This window comes from Pelobates fuscus, chromosome 2 (genome assembly GCF_036172605.1).
Source record: "Pelobates fuscus isolate aPelFus1 chromosome 2, aPelFus1.pri, whole genome shotgun sequence".
Classification (NCBI taxonomy): Eukaryota; Metazoa; Chordata; class Amphibia; order Anura; family Pelobatidae; genus Pelobates; species Pelobates fuscus.
The window spans coordinates 68,245,589-68,267,088 of record NC_086318.1 but is presented as its reverse complement, the minus strand read 5'-3'; the positions used below and the strand labels follow the sequence as shown (position 1 = coordinate 68,267,088).

The window sequence follows — 21,500 nt, the reverse complement described above, 5'->3', positions numbered from 1 at the left end:
AAATTGGACAAAATTAGACAGTTAAGCAGTGTGATGGCTGGCAAAATAAAACAAACAAACAGCAAATAAATAAAAAAATAAAGCCAATAAAATCCTCCTGATAGTTATATAATTGTTAGACCTCTATAGGCTATTATTTTATATTTGTTTCTAACTTTTTTTGTAGCGGCTGGCTAGCCTGAGGTGGCCAGTTATCTCATTACTGCTAACACTGTCAGTCACCAAATAGTTTGAATGTTTAAGATCCAATTTTTAGTCGTTCTGCTGTCATTTCTGTGTGTGAACAGTGTCCTGATATTGCCGTCCCAATGATTTTTGCAAAAAAAAATAAACCTCTCTGAGTGCCCGAGGTATGCCGGCTCCAGTGTTAGTTACTGTATAGGTGAATCGTCTTCTAATCAATCGCTGAAAAACTAGAACTAAACCTAACTAAAGGGTTAAATGGTTACTCCAACCAAAAATCGGTGTTTTGAATTAAGTAACCCTTACTGTACTGGTACCGCCCAAATACCCCAAAAATAGAAATAAATGAATGAAGCAAAAACCCGTAATGCCACGGTGAAGGGCAAGTTGTCCCGGTAATGTCACTCCTCTGGTGATGTCACCCATCCTCTGGTGATGTCACACCCATTGGCTGGAGTGGAAGTGATGCCAGGGAGGAAGGGCTGAGGCTGTGATGGAGTCGTGCCATCATTAGTCATCTGTCACCAGCATGCAATGTAAGCTGTTTATTGTCTAATATTCACAGAGTCTCTCTTGTTTTGTAATAGCCAATGACACTCTAATGACGCTGATAGAGCTGGAGTTACACTTCGATCAGCAAATGTCTTCATAGTGAAACGCTGCACATACAGGCTACACACACCATGACCACTTCAAATCACTGATGTGGTTATGGTGCTTGGAGTATCCTTTAAATAAAGCACCATCTCCTAAATAGAATACTCTTAAAGGGACACTGTAGGCAGTATAAACATTTTATCTCATTGAATGGATTATAGTGCCTGGAGTCCACTGGTACTGCACCTGACCCAGTCCTAAACCATCCCTGTTCACCCACAACCCGAGTTAAGGTAGAGATTAAACCTAGAGATTTTTAGGTGGAGCCTTCACTCATTATGTTCATATTGTCTGCAATGATAAAAAAAGTGTTTAACCAGAAAAGGTACATTCAGATTGCTCTGTTTTTTAAGTACGTCCTGGGGATGGCACCTTTGCCAAACATCCAGGGGATATTACTATTGAGTAACTGCTGGGAACTGAACCTGCGACCCCCAAGGGTTAAACAGATTCTCATGACAACGCATCATCCCACTGGACTTAAACAGATGGGCTGAATTTGAGAGCAGGAAAATGTGATCTATCTATCTATCTATCTATCTATCTATCTATCTTTTTACATACATTATTAAAGGAGCAATTGTCTGTATATATCACTATATAAACCCAGTGATCCCATAACTTATAGCTCATGAAAATAATCTGGGGAGCAAGCCAGAATAGAGGTGACAATTTAGTGAGCTCCTTGGAGCTAAGTTCACAAGCCCATTGGTCCACTCTGGGAAATTTTGGTAATGTGAAAGCCACTCTGTGAACTTACTGGCCTTTTTGACCTAATTTGGAGTCATGCACACCTCTTACTGCCAGGTTCTCCCAGAACAGCAATCTGTCTTCGGAACACATATCTTTCAGTTCCTCCTTTTTGCTATCGTGCTTGGGACTGTTTAGGAGAACTATCTGTAACGCGTGGTGTGTATGAACGTAAGAAGGCGTTTAAACAAAAAAAAATTAAAATAAACAGTAATGAGTGTTTACAAATGTATTTGCGTAGATAAATGGTTTGCAACAATATGAAAAATCCCCAGAAATATCCCATCACCAGGTCACACCCTTCAGCTACACGTCATGAAATAATTAAAAACAACTCATTAGATATTTTGAGCTGTGAGGTTATTAAATTGTAACAAAGGAGTTCCTTAACCATCAGGTACAACCCTGAAAAGAAACATAGACTGTGAGAGCAGATTTGGACTAACTGAATTTCAGACTGTTTCTTCTTACTTGTTAACATTATTAGTACTGGCATTCACTTGTTTACCTGCACTTTCTTTATAGCTTTATAAATATCCCATCCATTACTGAATTTCCTTTATTGTATTAGTATTTACGTTTCCCTACGAAAGTTCTAGTGCTGTGTATTAAAGGAGCACAGTAATCTATGCTAGCAAACCAAATTTACCACAGCTTCAGGCCGTGCTCCAAGACCAGTTTGCACAGGTAGAAAAGTGGATAGCGGATAACAAACGTTTCCTAAACACTGACAAAACTGTCACAATGATTTTTGAAACAGTACCTAAATTACGTAAATTAATAAATTCAGAACTATGTGTCAAAACAAAATCACATAGTACACTGGACCCTAATCTATCTATTGGACTCCACGTTGAAAAACTCTAGGTGCCAGGTACAGAAACAAACCCTGCCTAAGCCCCGCAGTAAGGAAACAGATTGTACAACAAATGCTAATGTCGGTCATTGAAAATGAGTATGTAGTGGTATGGACCTTACTACATTGTATAACTCTTTCTATCGCTTTGTAGTACAACGTAATTACTAATTACATGACCAACACAAATTAAAAGCTAAACTACCTATCGCTGGAATCCAGACGCACCCTCCATCTTTCCAGCCTTGTGTTTAAGAACCTTTTCTGGAAAGCGAGTACCTTAAGCGGATATTTGAGAGCGAGGACCCGAGTGCCAAAAACACACGGATATTAATTCTCAAAGAACCGCCAAAGATTTACCCACATTAAGAGTAACAACTCAATCAAAGGGTTAAAAATATGAATATCAATATGTGTATTCAATACTATACGTATATATAGTACATAATACATAATACATAAATGTGAAACAAAGAAACCAGTGATACAAAAACCATGCTAGTGACTTAAAAAAGGAAAAAAATCTATGCAGCCTGCCTAGTGTATCTTATAAATAGCTACTGTGAAAGTATCCTAATTTCATCATATATTTTATTACACTTCAACTGACATTTATGAACAGGGGCCCTTAATTAGTGATGCTGACAGTTTATGATTTCATAATATCTAGAAATATGACGATGTATTTAATCAGCATCTACTTTTACATCTGAACCATAAAATACCATCTCTTTTAAATATCTCCTGATCCTCATTAATTAATATATATCCCTATGGTCTACAAACTTAAAATAATATTCAGTGATCCTAATGCATAATGTATCTTTTATCATATAGTAGAAGACTTGTATTATGTACAGGGAACGTTACTCTGAATGCCTCCAGACTCCTAGGGGTTAATTTGGCTCAGAGAAACAGGCGGTTTTATTGCCCATGGTCTATTTCAAACTCTTAGGGGTTAACTCGGCTCTGCAGGTGGTCCCAGTGCCTGCTGTTTACTTTTCGATTGTTTCCACGCTTATTTAATTGGCTTTATGCCGCGAGTAATCTTCAGCCCCCTCCCACTTTGACGTTGTGGCACTGGATTGGCCGCATGATGCAACCTGAGGGGTGTATCCTTCACCCTTTAAAATAGGCGACGGGCTCCCTGGACTTCAATGTTCTTGAGAAAGGCGCACCATAGCGCCGAAACGTGCATCGAGCTAAGACGCTGCCGTTAGGCATTTTTTTAAATCTTTGTAAGGTTCTCTATATAGCCTGATAATTTTTCTTTAGATCTGCTTCTACGCAGCTAGTGTGTTGCAGGATTAGGATAGGGAGTCAGAATATTGTTCAACAGATGGATTTTTGAGAATGGGGTAGTTTAACGATCCTACTTATAGTTAGTGTGGAGTGTAATACCTAGGCATAGTGTTTAAGTATCTTACAGGGGAAACGGCATGCTTTGGTCCTGATGGGGCGATTATGTTTATACATGGGCGTAGGAACCCCCAAAAATCTGGGGGGATAGCATTTTTACTCGCCGGGTATATTCTTATTCCGTAAACTAGGAGTTGTTTATCCCATTGTACAGAGCTACGGAATTTGCAGTCGCTATATAAATGATTAAATAATAACATTAAAGGGTCACTACAGGGAAGGGGTTTTACTTACCCGGATACAGCGCCGGGATCCTCCTGATGCCAAAATGACGAAATAGGAGGGTGCGAGCAGGGAGCAATAAAACGCTTCTATTCAGAAGCGTCATTGCTCTCTGGTGCGCATGCGCAGCTTTGCCGCACATGCGCAGATACTTCATAGGCCGGCATTCATGTCTCGACTAGGAAGCACCTCTAGTGGCCATCTGAGTGTCCACTAGAGGTATTCCTCAGCAGTAATGTAAATACTGCCTTTTTACGAAATGGCAGTGCTTACATTAAAAAGCCTGCAAAGACATGCTATAGACACCAGAACTACTACGTTTAGCTGTTGTGGTTCTGGTGACTATAGTGTCCCTTGAATATAGAGAGGAAAAAAAGAATCATCACAAATGTAAGAAATAAAATGTCTGTATCATTATTCTAAAAATTATTTAAAAAAAAATATGCACATTCCTAGCTTAATTTTTAGCACGACATATGACACAAACATTTTGTACTTTGCAGATTGCTTTTTATATTTTTTATACAGATTGTGTAATACTGCCCCTGACTTAGGGTGACCACATTTCCTAACTGCCATTCAGTGACACTGTCAGAAATGCATTCCATACATTTTACTACCCGTCTCTACCCCTTCCATTTATATTAGAACCCCACCTACCCCTTCCATGAATATTAGAACCACCCCTACCCCTCCCATGAATATTAGAACCTCCTTCCATGCACAAAAGAACCCCACCTACCCCTTCCACGCATATTAACCCCCCTACACCCTCCATGCATATTAGTACCCCACTAACCCCTTCCATGCATATTAGTAGTCCCCTAACCCCTTCCAATAATTTTTCTACCTCCCTCTCCTCCCATCCATATTAGTAGCCCCCCTAAACCCTTCCAATTATTTTTCTACCTACCCCTCTCCCCCTATCCTTATTAGTAGCCCCCTAACCCTTTCCAATTATTTTTCTACCTACCCCTCCCCCATCCATATTAGTAGCCCCCCTAAACCCTTCCAATTAATTTTCTACCTTTGTCCCCCCTTTTACCTGACATAGCAGGGGGACCTCGGCCGACCTAGGCAAAAGTAAAGTTTGCCCCCCCCCCCCATTTGACATCACAATGCCCCACCCATATGATCTGCCATGTTAACTAACGCCAGTGCTGGAGTGCCGCCGTGTTTACATTAAAAGGCCTGCAGGGGCAGGCTATAGACACCAGAACCACTACATTAAGCTGCAGTGGTTCTGGGGACTATAGTGTTTCTTTAATGTGAGGTAAATTAGAGATTAGTGCCACGAATAATATGCTAGATTGCCTACTTACAACCAGATGAGGATGATGATGGGCTCTAGCTGCAGTCTGGCTCCACTGGTCTGGTGTAGAACAGGCTCTCTGGAGGCTGTTTGTAACTGTGGTAACAAAAATCAATGTTCTGGGAGAACGGGAAGCAGCTCCATTTTTGGGGGCCCTTTACACAGCTCAAGGTCTGGGTCCCAGGGTCCACCTTCATGTTCCACCAACTGTTCACAGGGGGTGGAGTGTGTAGGGGATGTCCTGATATGTGTGTAAGGAATGCATTGTGTGAAACTGTGTTTGTATGTGTAAGGGCTGCAAGGTGTGTTTCTGTGTATGTACGCGATGCAGTGTGTGCGTGTGTAAGGGGTGCATTGAGTGTGTGTAAGGGGTGTATTGAGTGTGTGTAAGGAATGCATTGTGTGTTTCTGTGAGTGTAAGGGATGCATTGTGTGTAAGGGTTGCATTGCTTGTGTGTGTGTGTCTAATTCATTGTGTGTGTAATGCATTGTGTGTTTTTCTGTGTGCAAGGGGTGCATTGTCTTTGTGTGTAAGGGGTGCTTTGTGTGTGATTGTGTGCGTGTGATGGATGTCAATCTCTCCCCCCTCCCTTGTCACTCTCTTCTCCCCCCTCTCCCTCCCTTGTCACTCTCTTCCCCCCCCTCCCTCCCTTGTCACTCTCTTCTCCCCCCTCTCCCTCCCTTGTCACTCTCTTCTCCCCCCCCTCCTTTGTCACATTCTTCTCCCCCCCTCCCTTGTCACTCTCTTCTCCCCTCCCTTGTCACTCTCTTTTACCCCCCTCCTTGTCACTCTCTTCTACCCCCCCTCCTTGTCACTCTCTTCTCCCCTCCCCCTCCCCACTCTCATTCCCCCTCCCTCCCCCGTCAATTCCCCTCCCTGTCAATTTCTTTCTCTCCCCCCTGCCTGTCAATAGCTTTTTTGCCCCCTCCCTGTCAATTTCTTTCTCCCTCCCTCCCTGTCAATTTCTTCCTCCCCCCATCCCTGTCAATTTCTTCCTCCCCCATCCCTGTCAATTTCTTCCCCCCCATCCCTGTCAATTTCTTCCTCCCCCCATCCCTGTCAATTTCTTCCTCCCCCCATCCCTGTCAATTTCTTCCTCCCCCATCCCTGTCAATTTGTTCCTCCCCCATCCCTGTCAATTTCTTCCTCCCCCCATACCTGTCAATTTCTTCCTCCCCCAATCCCTGTCAATTTCTTCCTCCCCCCTTCAATTTCTTCCTCCACCTCCCTCCCCCCGTCAATTTCTTCCTCCCCCCCTTTCAATTTCTTCCTCCCTCTCCCTCCCCCCCTGTCAATTTCTTCCCCCCCGTCAATTTATCCCCCCACCCTCCCCTACCTCTGTTGTAGCGTGGCCGAGCCCTGTATGGTCCACGGGTACAGGGAGATTTTGTTTCCTATACCCGGCCGGGCTAAAAGGAAGTGCACACTCAGTCCGGCCGGGTACAGGAGACAGATGCTCCCTGTACCTGCGGACCATACAGGGCTTGGCCACGCTACAGTGAGGGAGTGACAGGAGGGAGCGCTGAGCACTTCCCTCCTGTCAGCCCCTCTCCTAATGCTGCGCCCAGGCGTTGCGCCCTCATGGACGCACGAGTCCGGGCAAAGCTGCAGCCGCCAGAGGCTCTCTGCAGAGTGCTCGGGCGGCTGCAGCATGAGGGGGGCCGGCAGAGCTGGGGAGGATTTCCCTATAACCTGTCCCCCCGGCATGATTTGCTGGATAATGGGGGGGGGGGGGGACCTATTGTCCTCCCCCCAGCCCCCACCCCAAAAAAAATTAAGACGAAAAATATATATTTTTTTATTAATCTTCACCCGGCGAGGGCACGGCACAGACTGAGCTTCGCAGGGCGGGGAAAGGCTTATAAAGCCTTGCCCCACCCTGCAATTTGGCTCAGAACACTAGGTCCCCACCATCATTTTTATGGTCTGTACCCGCCGCTCAGGGGTGGGGGCCACGGGGGAGGACAAAAGGTCCCCCCCTCATTATCATTTATGGCCCCCACCCACCACTCAGGGGTGGGGGCTAGGGGGCAGGACAATAGGTCCCCACCCTCATTGTTATTTATTCCCACTACCTCAGGGGTGGGGGCCAGGTAGAATAGGTCCCCACCATTGTTATTTATGGCCCCCACCCACCACTCAGGGGTGGGAGCCGGGGGGGAGGTCAATTGCTCCCCCCATTATCATTTGTGGCCCCCACCCGCCGCTCAGGGGTGGAGGCCGGGGAGAGGACAATCCCCCCCTTCATTTTCTTTTATGGCCCACACCCGCCGCTTAGGGGTGGGGGCCTGGGGGGAAGGACAATAAGTCCCCCCCTCATTGTTATTTACCCCTGAGCGGTAGCTCCCTCCTTGTAATAAACTGAACGAACAAACACCAATATTCAGTGTTTGTTTGTTCATCTGACATTTCTATTCATTCGTCTTTCTGATGAATGAATAGATTAAATTCCCATTCGAATGCCCAAGTGTTTAACTGGACATACGCGGGAATCTCACAGCGCTATCTAGTGTGGGCAGATGACGTGTCCCACAGGCACTTCATCTACCCACACAAAGATGGCGGCGCCCAGGACCTAGGTCTGGGCACAAAATAAAGTTAAAAAAAAAATAGGTAATATGGGGGGTTTAGGGGCATTTTGGGGTGACTAGGGGGTCAGTTAGATGTAGTGGAGTCGGGAGGGTGGGCGTAAAAAAAAACGTGATTCGGCCCTGACAGTGCCGCTTTAAGTCACTAGTAGATTTTTTGTATCACTAGTTTATTTGGCTTCACGTTTATGTATTTGAAACAGTCTTATGTATAGTATTGAATAAAGATATTGATATTCGTATTTTTAACCTTTTGATTGAGTCGTTACTCTTAATGTGGGTAAATCTTTGGCGGTTCTTTGAGAATTAATATCTGTGTGTCTTTGGCACTCGGGTCCTCAAAATCTGCTTAAGGTACTCTTTTTCTCTTGAATTATTTGGGTTATGTCCTCTTTGCCCACTTAGTCCTTCTCTGGACTTTAGGGCCAGGCTCTCCTGTCCCTCAAGTCTTTTTTGTCTTTTGTATTCTGGAAAGCTCCCACCCTACTTGAGTAGAATGTTCTCTCCAGCCGTTCCCACTTCCTATAATCTCAGTGTACCAGCACTTTATTTAGCATACTGCAATGTAAAAAAGTAGCCTGATCCTTATTTTACTGCAAGTATAGAGCACTGCAAGTATAGAACAACCTCCAGGACACAATTAAATCTTCCTCCACACTAAAATCCCTTAAGAAATCCCAGTCCACATATCTCAGTGCAGAATGCACCTGTAATCATGGTTGATTATTTTTCTTACCTATTTTGTGTTAAATGTATATGTGTATTTACATATTACTTTGTATTTTTAATATTGTTCTGGGTATTTTAACTCCTTAAGGACACATGAGGGAAATATTCCGTCATGATTCCCTTTTATTCCAGAAGTTGTGTCCTTAAGGGGTTAATATTACTTTTTTTTTATATATATATTATGCTTTACCCTATTGTAACAATGCATTGTTTGTGGTCCCAGGACATATTTGAACATGAGAGAAATCTTTTATAAATAAATATACCCGTGTTCCTAACGCTAAAGTGTTCTCCTCTGTATTTAGTGTCTAAATCGAAAAAAAACCATAGAAACATAGAATGTGACGGCAGGTAAGAACCATTCGGCCCATCTAGTCTGCCCAATTTGCTAAATACTTTAATTAGTCCTTGGCATTATCTTAAGTCAAGGATAGCCTTATGCCTATACGCATGCTTAAACTCCTTTACTGTGTTAACCTCTACCACTTCAGCTGGAAGGCTATTCCATGCATCCACTACCCTCTCAGTAAAGTAATACTTCCTGATATTATTTTTAAACCTTTGTCCCTCTAATTTAAGACTATGTCCTCTTGTTGTGGTAGTTCTCCTTCTTTTAAATATAGTCTCCTTTACTGTGTTGATTCACTTTATGTATTTAAATATTTCTATCATATCCCCCCCATCTCGTCTTTCCTCCAAGCTATACATGTTAAGTTCCTTTAACCTTTCCTAGTAAGTTTTATCCTGCAATCCATGAACCAGTTTAGTAGCTCTTTCTACTGCAAATACCTCTCCCTATACAACCAAGCATTATGATAGCATTTCCAGCTACTCTATTACATTGTCTGCTAATACCTCTCCCTATACAACCAAGCATTTTGATAGCATTTCCAGCTGCTCTATTACATTGTCTTCCTACCTTTAAGTCATCTGAAATAATTACTCCTATATCCTTTTTCTGGCACCAAGATCCAGTCCATGCAACTGATTGACCTGCCTCCCGCGACATCATGCCTACTCTTCTTCTCGTCCAATCCAGTGCTCCTCATGGAGGAGAATTGGGGAAGAAAAGCGAGAATTGCACTCCTCCAATTAAATCTCTTAAATGGAGTGCTCCTAATCTCAGCTCATTAACTGTATAAAAAACACCTGTCCACAGAAACATTCAATCAATCAATCAGATTCCAAACTCTCCACCATGGCCAAGACCAAAGAGCTGTCCAAGAATGTCAGGGACAAGATTGTAGACCTACACAAGACTGGAATGAGCTACAAGACCATTGCCAAGCAGCTTGGTGAGAAGGTGACAACAGTTGGTACGATTATTCACTAATGGAAGAAACACAAAATAACTGTCAGTCTCCATCAGTCTGGTGCTCCATGCAAGATCTCACCTCGGTGAGGAATCAGCCTAGAACTACACAGGAGGATCTTGTTAATGATCTCAAGGCAGCTGGTACCATAGTCACTAAGAAAACAATTGGTAACATACTACTCCGTGAAGAACTGAAATCCTGCAATGCCCACAAGGTCCCCCTGCTCAAGAAAGCAAATGTACAGGCCCATCTGAAGTTTGCTAATGTACATCTGAATGATTCAGAGAAGAACTGGGTGAAAGTGTTGTGGTCAGATGAGACCAATATGATCTCTTTGGATTCAACTCAACTCGCCGTGTTTGGAGGAGGAGGAATTTTGACCCCAAGAACACCATCCCCACTGTCAAACATGGAGGTGGAAACATTATGCTTTGGGGATGTTTTTCTGCTAAGGGGACAGGATAACTGCACCGCTTTAAAGGGGCGATGGATTGTACTGTCAAATCTTGGGTGAGAACCTTCTTCCCTCAGCCAGGGCATTGAAAACGGGTCGTGGATCGGTATTCGAGCATGACAATAACCCAAAACACAAAGCCAAGGCAACAAAGGAGTGGCTCAAGAAGAAGCACATTAAGGTCTCCAGACCTTAATCCCATAGAAAATCTGTTGAGGGAGCTAAAGGTTCGAGTTTTCAAACATCAGCCTCGAAACCTTAATGACTTGAAGAGGATCTCCAAAGAGGAGTGGGACAAAATCCATCCTGAGATGTGTGCAAACCTGGTGGCCAACTACAAGAAATGTCTGACCTCTGTGATTGCCAACAAGGGTTTTGCCACCAAGTACTAAGTCGAAGAGGACACATTGGCATACAAATCAATTTATAACTTTTTTGACATGCGTTTTTCTGGATTTTTTTTGGTTATTATGTCTCTCACTGTTAAAATACACCTACCATTAGAATTATAGACTGATCTTTTCTTTGTCAGTAGGCAAACGTTCAAAATCAGCAGGGGATAAGTATATAGGGGTATATATAAAAAATACCCCTCTCTGTCTCATTAGAGATATCTTTGCCAGAAGCTCAAGGAAGCAGGCTGAAGGGTCAGTGTAGGACCCAATTTAGGGGGGTCTGCTTTGACGTTGGCAGGCGGGCATTCCCTCCAATGGCCATATTTGCCTAAATATACATAGGGATTAAGGAGAGAGCGCAGGTAACTTTTTCTTTTCTTTGGTTTTTACTATATATTGGGGCTGATGTGTACTGAGGTCATTGCTGCCGGCCCAGTAGTGATGGGAGTGAGCGCAGGACTTATCTTTTTGTATTTGTATATACGTTGTATCACACAGCCTTGTTACAATGCTGCCACCCAACCTATGTGTTCCCTATGAAGGGTTAATAAGTATATAGGGGTGTATATAAAAAATACCCCTCTCCGTCTCATTAGAGATATCTTTGCCAGAAGCCCAAGGAAGCAGGCTGAAAGGTCAGTGTAGGACCCGCTTTAGGGGGGTCTGTCTTGACGTTGGCAGGCGGGCATTCCCTCCAATGGCCATAGAAGCAACTAAATGACCTCCATTTGTCTAAATATACATAGGGATTAAGGAGAGAGTGCAGGTAACTTTTTATTTTCTTTGGTTTTTACTATAGATAAATCTTGTCTATTTTTTTAGGTAACATTATTAGTGAAATTAGTATTATTAATCATAAATATGTATTTACTTTCTGAGGGGTATATTCACTATAGAGTAATACAAATTTTTAAAAGTATAAATAAATCTTATAATTTCAATGTTATACAGTGCAAAAACAATGCAGATTTATTGGGCCCTGAAAGTAGATGTTAGTAAAATCCCCCAGTCGTTATTGTTATAGATATAATAAATATAAGATATGATAAAAAGGAATTAAGATCTGTTGTATGACCCTTCCAAATAAAAAATATGTCAGCTATAAAACAGTGACATCAAACTCCCACTCCAGTCATGGTCTTGGAGGACATGGAGTTCCTCCCAACAGGACACGAATAAGTTGGTATAACTGGGAGCGAATTTGATGCCCATCGTTGTTCTTTGCTTCTGAATGTGAAAAATAATTATTGGTAAGGATCAATTGGATTCCTTCCAAGATAAAATTTGCTTGTCATTCTCTAATATCAGATTTCAAAAAAATGTTAGACTACCTTTATGCCAATATTATGGGAAACTATGCTGTGTAGGAAATGTATATCACAGGTTAAGGAGGCAATTTTTTTTTCCTTATTAGTTCTAAAATTTGTCAAATATGGATAGTATCTTTTAAATGTGCTGGATTATCACTATCACTATAGGTTGCAGTACAGTAGGCACAATCTATCGCAGAGATGATTGGTCTACCAGTGGGTTATTAACATCCTTATGAATCTTTGGTAATTGATCAAATTTGATGGTTATTGGATTAGATATTGATGAATATTTCACTTCCTTAACTTTAAGATACCCGCACCTAGGCCTTTCTTTATATATTCTTCAAATGTATTTTTATTTGTTCTGTAGGATTAGCTGTAAGCTTCTCGTACGTAGTTATCAGCAATTATCCTTTCAGCATCTTCTATATATTTATTTGTTAATAGAACAACTACTCCCCTTCATCTGCTATTTTTATTGTGATGTTGTTATTTCTCTGCATATTTTTTAAAGCTGTATTTTCATTGTAAGATAAGTTTTGTTGATATTTATTTACTTTTTAAAATGTATTAAGTTATTTTTTAGGTCTTTCGTTATCAGTGTTTGAAATATTTCCATTTCATCTGAAATCATTCCTTTGGGAAATAATTCGGATTTATCTTTTAACCCCTTAAGGACCAAACTTCTGGAATAAAAGGGAATCATGACGTGTCACACACGTCATGTGTCCTTAAGGGGTTAAATCTGCATGGGTGAAATGACTTCTCTCATCCATTCCCCTCTCCTCTCTTTTGTAAAAAAAAAAAAAATGTTTTCAAAAACAATTTGCTTTTGAAAAGGCTCAGGTCGTTGAAAAAAAATAAAACATTTCAATCTGTAGTGGCAGCAAATTTAAGGTCTTTCTGCAAGAATTTCACTTGAGCTGGTTCTAGTGATTGGCCTGTTAGATTGAAAATGTCCTCTATATTTAGGTTTGTTCTCTCTTCTCTTGTCCTCCTTTTCTATTTCTCCTCCTTTTAGAGATCTTTGTTGTTTGCCTGGTGATTCCCAGAATAGTGGATTCTGTAGCCATTCGATTCTGTTCTGAGTGGAATGCCTCCCAAAATAATTCACCCTGTTCTTCATCATCAAGTCTCTGTACATATTGTTGTTTACAGTAAGGAAAAGTACTCCTTTTTGGTATCCGGTTTATGTTTATATTTTTTATATGAAAAATAGCAAAGACTCAAAACATTTTTTTTTTTTTTTTTTTATAGTTTATTTGAATTTCTCCAGGCAAGACAAAATATAGGACCTTTATTATACTTTCATTCAAAGAAATAGGGAATATACACATACACCATTGAAAGCCCAATATACAAAAACACTAAAGAGAGAATTCAAAGTAAATTGATTCGGAATTTCAAATTTAAGGTCAGCTGAATGTGGAGCATACTTGAATTGTTCCATTTAGGCTTATATGACCTTAAATTTAAAATTCAGGTTGAGATCAGTTTTCATTTTAGCGAATAATCCTGTATGTGTACATGCTCCAAAAAGCACACGCAATAACGATGCAATATGATCAGAATGTCATAGAAAAGAAATATTCAGCAGTTTCAGCAGAAACCAGTTTTGTGCAGCTTTTTGCAAACAAAAAGGTAAATATAATGATGCAAGTATATAAATTATGAAAGGTTAAAAAAAAAGGAGCTTAGTTTCCAGAACTGTCACTTGCAGGCTTCACACGTTTCCCAGGGCTTTTCGGTCCTTTGCTGTAAATAATGATAAATAAATTACATGATTAGCCCTTTGATCCTGGCATTGGAATGTATTTGGCCTAAATCCATTATAATGATCTTTGTTACATCAGTTAAAATGCCATCCAACATCAAACAGCAGTAGCTGCAACTCTGCTACAAATAAGACATTTACTTGGCATTGCTCGTGATTAGCACGTGTATTATGCTAATAATAAAAAATGGAAAAAGCATATCCAGTTTATAAAATAAAATAAAAAAAATATTAAATTATACCTACTTCTCCCACAGGAGAGAAGTATTGAGCTCATTGTCCTAAGTGTACTTATCAAATATTTAAAACTATATAATGATTTTATTATGTGAAAAACAACACAAAACCATAAAATTGTAGTACCACAAAGACATAATTCTTTTGTAGTTTAACCATCTCCGATTACTTAATTTCATTGATATCTCAAATATACATGGAAGAAAAAACAAAACAGACTATTACTAATAGCGCTGATCAAAAATAGGCAAATGTAGATTTCCAACTGTTGTATAGAACTACACTTCCAGGATGCCTTGCAGGACTTAAGGATGGAAAAGCTTCATGGGAGGTATAATTCTACATCATATGTTCTACATTTCGCTGTATGTTAACTCCAAAAAAGTGTGTTAACAACTCAACATACACTTACTTGTGAGAGAGGTTTAATACCCGGACTGCTTTCTGTATAATAAAAAAAATCAGAGATACACAACTGTACAGCAGCTATTTGTCTTCACCATTATTCTGTGTTATTTTAATTTTTCTTCGGTGAATAGATTTGCATTTTTTTGAAGCATTCAGTACATTGTTGTAGAGCCTTATCACTGATGTCTGCACTAAGAGGAATTAATAACCAATTTGCAAAATTTAGGCTAAAATGGAAAGTTGAAAAAAAATACCCTAAATTTTGCCATTTGGTTAACTGACCACTATTTGTTTATGGACTGTTTTAGTTTATTACGGTTGAAACTAGAAGCAAAGTGATTTTTTTGCAAAATGTTATTTAGTCCTGCTTCTTATTTTTTGGGTGATCCGATTTGATCATTTTGAGAATATCTGACTCTTCTATTGTCTACAAAATAAGCGTTAGTAAAAAATGTCCTACCTTTTTGTTTTAATGATATTCATGACCCACTTATCCTTGGGATTGGCACAGACTTTGAATCTTTTTGTAATTAATCTGGAAATGAAGTAAGAAAGTTGATTTGTCTCCCATGATCTCACACAGGACCATACACTAGCAGAACATCATATTAAACACAATAATCACACAAAAACACTATTACAAAACACAACATTTGACTCAGAAGTGGGTAATGTCTTCTCGTCAAACATGTGTCTTAATAGCTGGCGTATTTACAATGTAGACAATCCTCCAACACTATCTTGCAAACAGGATATCTGCAGCAGATAACCTATTAATAAACAATAGCATCAACATATTTAACCATTCAAGGTATATACCATGGGTCCTCAAACTCCGGCCCCCCATATGTTGCTGAACTACAACTCCCATGATTCTTTGAATTACATAGATAGCCAGAGAATCATGGGAGTTGTAGTTCAGCAACATCTGGGGGGCCGGAGTTTGAGAACACATGATATATACAGTGTTTCTTACCTTCCCAGTACACCTTGGGTTTTAGAGATAATTTTATGAAAGAATGAACAATAAGGGTTAGACTTTTTATTTTGACCATGTCAATAAAGGTGTTTTTTTTTCCATTTTATTTTAAAGGCAGTTGTGGGGGGTCATGACAAAACCATGGAATGTCTGGGACACCGAGAACCATCTGTTTTAAGATGCATACAAATGATATAACTAAGTAATATGCATTGCCTACAAATTAAATAGATTTTTTTAAAATAATTAAATACAACTTACATTACTGCGTCTATATCACACACTTCATACGAATTCTGCATGACATAACTTTTAATTTGTTTTGGAGGCAGAGGCTTCCTGGTGTAGGTATAGCAACAATCAAACAAGCCTACAGCATAAAAAAGGGAATAGAAAATGTATCTCAGTACAATGTACTTTATGTAGCAATTATAAACCTTCTAGTAATAGCAAAAACACATTCACTTGTCCTTGCTCTGTTTTTTTAAGGTAGCCGAGTAGTAAAATAATAAAATATAAAAATAATTTATTTGTATTCCGGTACTGGAAATAGTTCTAGACACTCGTCTGTATGCCACAATATATAAACAGAAAGTAGAAATACACTGCCTGGATACCATTATTACGAAAAGAAAGAATCAGATTGTCGTAAGAACTTGATAATAGACAATGTTAATGTTTAATAAGTAAAAAAAAACTACTTTCTATTCTATTTATAGAACATTTTTCTCTGATTTCCGTAAAGATCAATTCGATCCAAAAGAAATGTGAATGTCATTTATACAACTTAATAAAGATCTGATATTTTGTTCATGCAATATATTTCAGTTTTAAATATAATATGGGGGACAGGATAGTGCTAATAGTGCATTTACATTTTCAAAGTATTTTATAAATACAGACCTTTTTAGTTAAAACGGTAAAAGCTTGGATCTTTTCTATACTACCTTACCCTATCCATAACCTTCTATATGTATCTGCATTTGTCCGAATTTTAAGATAATGGCACCATATAAAAGTTTATTCTCTATTACCGATATGTGCATAGCTTGCAAACAGGATTGCACGTTTTAGGTAGAAATAACCGAGATGGTAAAATTAAAAGGTGCAGATTTTTCCTAAAAGGGAATTTTTGACCAACGTTTACAATTAGCTTGTTCTCCCCAGTCCTCGTCTTGTGGTGAGAAGTGCTTTGTATATTAGCGGTGTAATCTACAGTCGAAAGACTTTAGAAGCTGAACTTTAAAATATTAAAACATAACAGTGTTGACTTAACCAAGCCAAATAGAAAAATGTATATAGATCTAATAAGCATAAAAAATATATATTTTTTGCAAATCAACATATTAGTCTGTTAAGAAGGAAAACATATAGAATAAAAAACTCACCTTCTGCTGTATTGACATAGAACAGGCTTGCAAATGCTAACAGACATAAAAGTGACAAAGTGCTGGCTCCTAACATCTTGTGATCAGGTGTCATTTGATTAACTGCTTGTGCACAGACTAGATAGTTATATACTAGAGGACCAGACACCACCTACAGGTGATACTCATCTAGGGACTTCCCATATACTTTCCACTTTTTGGTCATAGAACATTCATTCACCGACATCTCTATAATTGTTAACCACACAACACAAAAGACAACAGGGAAATGATAGGTTCTGTGATGCATGACAGCACATTATATAATTATAAATGTAAACCGCACCACTAAAACGGGGATCTTTAGATAATTTATTAACTGGTTGTTTACATTTTATTATTTTTTTTAATAAATACTCTGCCACTAATAATGTTTCTCGAATTACGTTAAAGCAATACCACTTAACCTGTTGTAAAAGACCTAGGTTGCTCTGTTTTGCGACAACAGGATATTAGTGATGTCGCGAACATAAAATTTTCCATTGGCGAACGCGAATTTCCGCAAATGTTCGCGAACGGGCGAACCGCCATAGACTTCAACAGGCAGGCGAATTTTAAAACCGGGACTCTTTCTGGCCACAATAGTGATGGAAAAGTTGTTTCAAGGGGACTAACACCTGGACTGTGGCATGCTGGAGGGGGATCCATGGCAAAACTCCCATGGAAAATCACATAGTTGATGCAGAGTCTGGTTTTAATCCATAAAGGGCATAAATCACCTAACATTCCTAAATTGTTTGGAATAACGTGCTTTAAAACATCAGGTATGATGTTGTATCGATCAGGTAGTGTAAGGGTTATGCCCGCTTCACAGTGACAGACCAAACTCCCCGTTTAACGCACCGCAAACAACCGCAAACAGTCCATTTGCACAACCGCAAACTCCCCATTTGCACAAGGTTGGATACCAAGCAAGCCATGTCCCGTTCCTTGTCCTCACAGCAGAGATCAGATGAGTCCTTCAGGACTGTAGTGGACACTGAATACACTAGCCTAGCCCTATTAAATCAGCAGCAGCTACACTGTCCCTCCTCTCACTAAGAATGCAGCTTCTGGGGGGCGGGGCCTTGCTGCCACAAACAGAAATGCAGAGCCTGTCCCACGTCAAGCACTCGCCTCCACCTTAAGCCACCACAATCCCGCACCGGACGTGAAGCACCACCGGGACACAGTTGATAACGTGCAAGCTACACCCTAAACATGACAGCCATCTTTCACAACAATGTACTGCTATATACTCATACCCTCAGTGCAACTAGCCATGATATACGCACGTTCAGCCTAGCATGCTCAAATATAACACACTTCTGTCTAAAAAAAAAAAAAAAGAATGCGGCTTCCGAATGAATCTAAAATGGATGCTGTCCAGGAGGTGGGAGGGTCTGGGAGGGAGGGTCTGCTGCTGGTTGGCTGGGATGTGTCTGCTGACTGTGAGGTACAGGGTCAAAGTTTACTCAATGATGATGAATATGGGGCGGACCGAACATCGCATATGTTCACCCGCCGTGGCGAACGCGAACAAGCTATGTTCGCCAGGAACTATTCGCCAGCGAACTATTCGGGACATCTCCACAGGATATCCATAAATATTTGGCAGAGCATACATTACTTTGAACTTTAGATCTAGGTAAAGCAGATATTGCGTTTATATAAAGGAACACGATAGTGATAGGAATACAAAATCCCTAACACTAAAGTATCCTTCTGTCTCTGCCCCCCTCCGGTGTCCCCAGCCAGGAAAGGGTTAAATACACTTTAAATGTACCTGATTCTAACGCCAAGACCCATCCTCACCGACGTCAAACAATGGGGGGATTATAATGCACATGCGTGGCGAGCTCCGCATACAAATTAGGCCTTCCCCATAGGAAAGCATTGCTTCAATGCTCTCCTATGGGGTATTTGAAGACGATGGATGTTCTCATGCAAAACCAGAGGAAGTCCGGGGTAATTTTACGGAGTTAAACTCAGTGAAACAGCAGATATTTTCTAGTATTTTGCATTGAAGGGCTAAGGGGACAATGCGATGAAGTGATGTTGGTACCTACAGAGTACCTTTAATTTGAGAAGAAGGAATATTTCATTTTAGTTACCGTATATACTCGAGTATAAGTCGAGTTTTTCAGCACATTTTTTGTGCTGAAAAACCCCAACTCGACTTATACTCGAGTCACTGTCTGTATTATGGCAATTTACATTGCCATAATACAGGCTGGGGGCTGGCAGAGAGCGCTTACCTCTCCTGCAGCTCCTGTCAGCTCCCTTCTCCTCCGCGCCGGTCCGGTCAGCTCCCCTGTCAGCTCCCAGTATAAGTCTCGTGAGAGCCGCGGGGTCATAGTACACACACACACTGCACTCATACACACACTGCATTCATACACACACTGCATTCATACACACACACTGCACTCATACACACACACTGCATTCATACACACATTGCACTCATACACACACACACTGCACGCATACACACACACTGCACTCATACACACACACACACACACACACTGCATTCATACACACACTGCACTCATACACACACACTGCATTCATACACACACTGCACTCATACACACACACTGCATTCATACACACACACACTGCACTCATACACACACACACACACTGCATTCATACACACACTGCACTCATACACACACACACTGCACTCATACACACACACACTGCATTCATCCACACACACACTGCATTCATACACACACTGCACTCATACACACACACTGCATTCATTATATACACACACTGTAAATAAATATTGAATTTACATATATTTTTTTAGGATCTAATTTTATTTAGAAATTTACCAGTAGCTTCTGTATTTCCCACCCTAGTCTTATACTCGAGTCAATACGTTTTCCCACTTTTTAGGGGCCTCGGCTTATATTCGGGTCGGCTCATACTCGAGTATATACGGTAGTTCTCTTGTTAACACTGCTCTAGCTCCCACTCTGTTTGGTATATTGAAGTAGCACATTTTGGTTTATTTTAAATGAAAATAATCATCATCTCACAATGCCAAACATGAATGAGCACTGCAGCACAGAAGGTTATACCAAACCTAATGAAAAAGAAAAGAAGGTAGGACTAGTGACTGATTATATAATAATTAAGAAACAGAAATTCTTACATTCAAGATATTCATGTTAAGGTGAGTAAGTCATTGGGGCTCATCAGATATGCATTAAAATACTGCTGTCAGTTTTACAGCTAGAAATGTTCAGCATTGTTTGAGGAAAACACTGAAATGGTCAACGCTGTCATTGCCTAGCCATGAATAAAGGCACTGTTTTAAATGAGGTTTAGATTTAAAGGGACACTATAGTCACAGGAACTTTCCCTATAGAGATGCACTAATTCAATCCATCTCTATGAGGAGATGCTGATTGCCCAGAGCAGTGTTCTGTGCCGCTTCCCACCCCACCTCCTTGGCTGAGATCATCAAAACTGAGTATCCCAGCCAATCCAATGCTTCCTATGATAAAGCATTGTGATTGCCTGAGATCATCAATCCAAGGAGGCACATTTGCGGCATGGCCAGACACGAGGAACCCCGTGCGGAACTAGTAAAAGGTAAGGGAGGCTGACCACCTAAATGGTGGTTTTATAACTATAGTGTCAGCAATACACATTTCTGTTCCTGACATTATAGTGCTCTTTAAAAGGGACTTGGAGTTAGGGGGTAGTAACCTTCAAGATACATTGTGGTGTGTCTCCATCGATTCTCCACTGGATAAATCACAAGGTAGCACACCAATGGAGATCTGTGGCAGATGAGGCACAGACACTGTTCATACTTTCCATTCATAATCCAAAGAAGTGACAGTTTCTTGTTCCCTCATCCCAATAAAGGATATTGTAGCATTTACTGGGGCAAAAGGTAAGTAAAAAATCCACTACCATTGGCAAAATCTCCTTTCTTCAAGTCTACCCTGAAGTGCATAACTTTGAATTTATCTATATTAAATTTCATCTGCAAATTGAGTGCCCAGCCCCCCATTCTATCTATCTCTCTGCAGCAAAGTAATATGGGTGACATCTTGTTATTTGTACAGTCCCATTAATGAACCAGTTACCAGAGAGGTGTTTGCACTGACTGTATATATTTGTATAATATTATCATATGTCCTATTGCCTTTTCTTTCTAAGGTAAACAAGTGCAGATTTTCCAGTCTTTCTTTGTAATTAACAATCTTAAATTCCCCTAGTTAATTTTGTGACCTGTCTCTGCACTCTTTATAGATCCATTATCCATAGCAGCTCTCTTTTCAAAACAGGTGCTCAAAAATGCACAGTGTATTGAATGTGGGGACTTACCACTGAATTACAATTATTTTTTTTACTGTGGCAGCTGGTGAAGTTTTAAGATGTTGGGGCGCTATACTCCTCCTTTCACAGAGATAATAATAGAATGCAAAGAGATACGCACGCATAATACATAAATAATACAATAAAACTA

General features: G+C 40.3%; 1 protein-coding gene across 2 annotated transcripts in view; it reads right to left on the bottom strand.

The window, feature by feature from the left end:
• The window catches only part of LOC134585477 (C-C motif chemokine 20-like), a 194,663-nt gene extending 177,601 nt beyond the window's left edge, over positions 1-17,062 (bottom strand). Inside the window, exons 1-4 of one of the 2 annotated variants that reach the window (XR_010086523.1) lie at positions 16,982-17,062; positions 15,855-15,963; positions 15,075-15,149; positions 13,632-13,950 (exon numbers count right to left, since the gene is read on the bottom strand). Coding sequence is in view for 1 of the 2 variants with exons in the window: in XM_063440899.1 (XP_063296969.1) it covers positions 13,890-13,950; positions 15,075-15,149; positions 15,855-15,963; positions 16,982-17,057 (321 nt within the window). In the remaining variant the exon portion in view is untranslated. Of the gene's footprint in view, positions 1-13,457; positions 13,951-15,074; positions 15,150-15,854; positions 15,964-16,981 lie in introns of those variants that run through there. The other variant, XM_063440899.1, reaches the window with a different exon arrangement.
• Between the last annotated feature and the right edge of the window lie 4,438 nt (positions 17,063-21,500).